The following is a 1970-nucleotide window of genomic DNA, read 5'->3' as shown; positions in this document are numbered from 1 at the left end:
GACTTCAACCCCCGAAAATTGTTTGTAGCTATGCATTTTTCGCTCATTGCGGTTTGGATCAGGTAGCATTGTGATGTAAGGTTGGTTGAACACAGACTAACACATTTACATATACTAGGATAAATAGGGAAATACAATCAGAATAAGGCTAATAAAAGAAGCGTTAAGTTTGGGTTTAATTACACTTGCTAATGTGCCATTAATAACCTGTGAATTGCTTAAACCTTTTACTGCTTCTATTCTTTTGTTCCCCCATATCCTGATCCGGTTATGGGGGTTGAAGAGAAGTGGGAGTGTGGAAAGAGACGGTAGCGATCATCCGGCCTGATGTGTTCACCGCATCCTGCCTTCCGCGAGCCATCCGCACCTCCGGTCACATGACCGCGAACACTTTCAACTCGGCGCATACGACTACATACAGTACAAGCCTAGCTGACTCAGGCGGAACATTTCCCGGATAAACCGGTCTCAACAAAATGCGTCACACGCAAAAATGAGATGGTTGAGAATCTTTTATTGTACAAAAGTGAGGTAGATTTACACCAGAACACCATGATGTCTGTGTGTAGTAGGCCTAGCTTATGTCATGTTGACCTGCTGGGAAATCCCTGGTCATTATCTGGCTGACCAGCTACGATGGTTTGCTTTCTGCTTGGACCATTAAGAAACCAGCTACAATATTCCCAAACAAAACTTAATTGGGATTTTCCAGCAAGAAGACCACAAAAAAAATCCCAGTCAGTGGCCAATCCTGACAGCACTTTAGACGAATACCGTCTGAACCACACACAGGACAACCAGAAACCATTCTTGGACAATAAATAAATAAATAATAAAGTTCATATGAATATCCGTGGAAGTTCTCTCAGTCACACTTCTCGTAGAAGTCATGTCCTGAATCAGTGAAACACGGTAGTTTGAACAAGTACCATTAGTCACACATTTCCAAAACAACCCGCTCTCCGATGAGCAATCAGCTGTCACATTGTTCCACTGTCACTCAGTCAAGTGCCCTTAATACACAGCAGAAACTCGGTAGTAGATGTGCGCCACAAATACGCTTCCCTCAATAGTGCGCAAAGATCACTTTGCTGTCTTCGAGTTGTGCCATTGCTGTTAGTCTTTTCAAAACGTGACAATTGTTCTTGGCATAGGCACGAGTGACAGTGAGTCCAGCGCTCTGCCGCAGATGGCGGAATTAGTCTGGGTTGCCTGAAGAATTCCTCTGACCTCCAAGAACTCCAGCTTGGCTTTTTTGCATGGTAGGAAGTCGGGATCTGTGGCTGTTTTGCTCCGTCGCTTTCTAGAGTGACGGTCCGGTTTGGTTGGATTGCAGTTTTCTTTGTCCACTGTGAGTCTTGCGGGGTCGCGTAGAAGTGAATGACCCTCGAGTCCGGACCTTTGCCCATCCTCGGTAGCCTGTGTCGCTGCCGAGCGCAGAGGTGCTGTCGTGGAGCTCGTTGTGTCCATGGGCTCTTCTGCTTGTGATGTGTTCTCCGTCACACCGTATGTGTCAGATTGCCCCTTTTCCTCGCTGGTCAGTCGGGCAGAGTGGTAGATGTCCCTTGCAGATTTCATGACGAGCGTCAGCAACAGGCTCCGGTGGAGCCGGAGACCACCACGCTGGGTGCGCGAGCTGTACATTTTACTCAACGCCTGGACCATAATCTGCTTGGCCTCTGCTGTGATATCCATTGTTCTTAATTATCCAATTAACTTCGAATCTCTCTTTAAATATACAAACAGTGTTTAGATATTTTCCCCTGAGCTCAGTTTACTTTCACTGTCGTTTCACGCACCGAAGTAAACCTCTGCGTAAAGACAGCGGGCGTTATATAGTTTTGGTGACGTATGCGGTTGTGATTGACATCCGGGCTCCTCCCATGACTTGCGGCTCTTGTTTGAGAAAATAAGTCTGAATGCGTATCATTCTGTTTCTCATGTAATCTGTCAGAGGATTTTTTTTTTTT

General features: G+C 45.9%; 1 protein-coding gene across 1 annotated transcript; it reads right to left on the bottom strand.

Moving 5' to 3' along the window:
• Positions 1-494: 494 nt before the first annotated feature.
• LOC107571501 (immediate early response gene 2 protein-like) lies at positions 495-1817 on the bottom strand. Its single transcript, XM_016257820.1, has one exon. The coding sequence runs from the start codon at positions 1693-1695 to the stop codon at positions 1126-1128; it is 570 nt and encodes a 189-aa protein (XP_016113306.1). The 5' UTR covers positions 1696-1817; the 3' UTR covers positions 495-1125.
• Positions 1818-1970: the final 153 nt, after the last annotated feature.

This window comes from Sinocyclocheilus grahami, unplaced genomic scaffold, assembly GCF_001515645.1.
Source record: "Sinocyclocheilus grahami isolate Dianchi unplaced genomic scaffold, SAMN03320097.WGS_v1.1 scaffold1603.1, whole genome shotgun sequence".
NCBI lineage: Eukaryota > Metazoa > Chordata > Actinopteri > Cypriniformes > Cyprinidae > Sinocyclocheilus > Sinocyclocheilus grahami.
The sequence above is the reverse complement of the archived record's forward strand: the minus strand, read 5'-3'. Positions and strand labels throughout refer to the sequence as shown.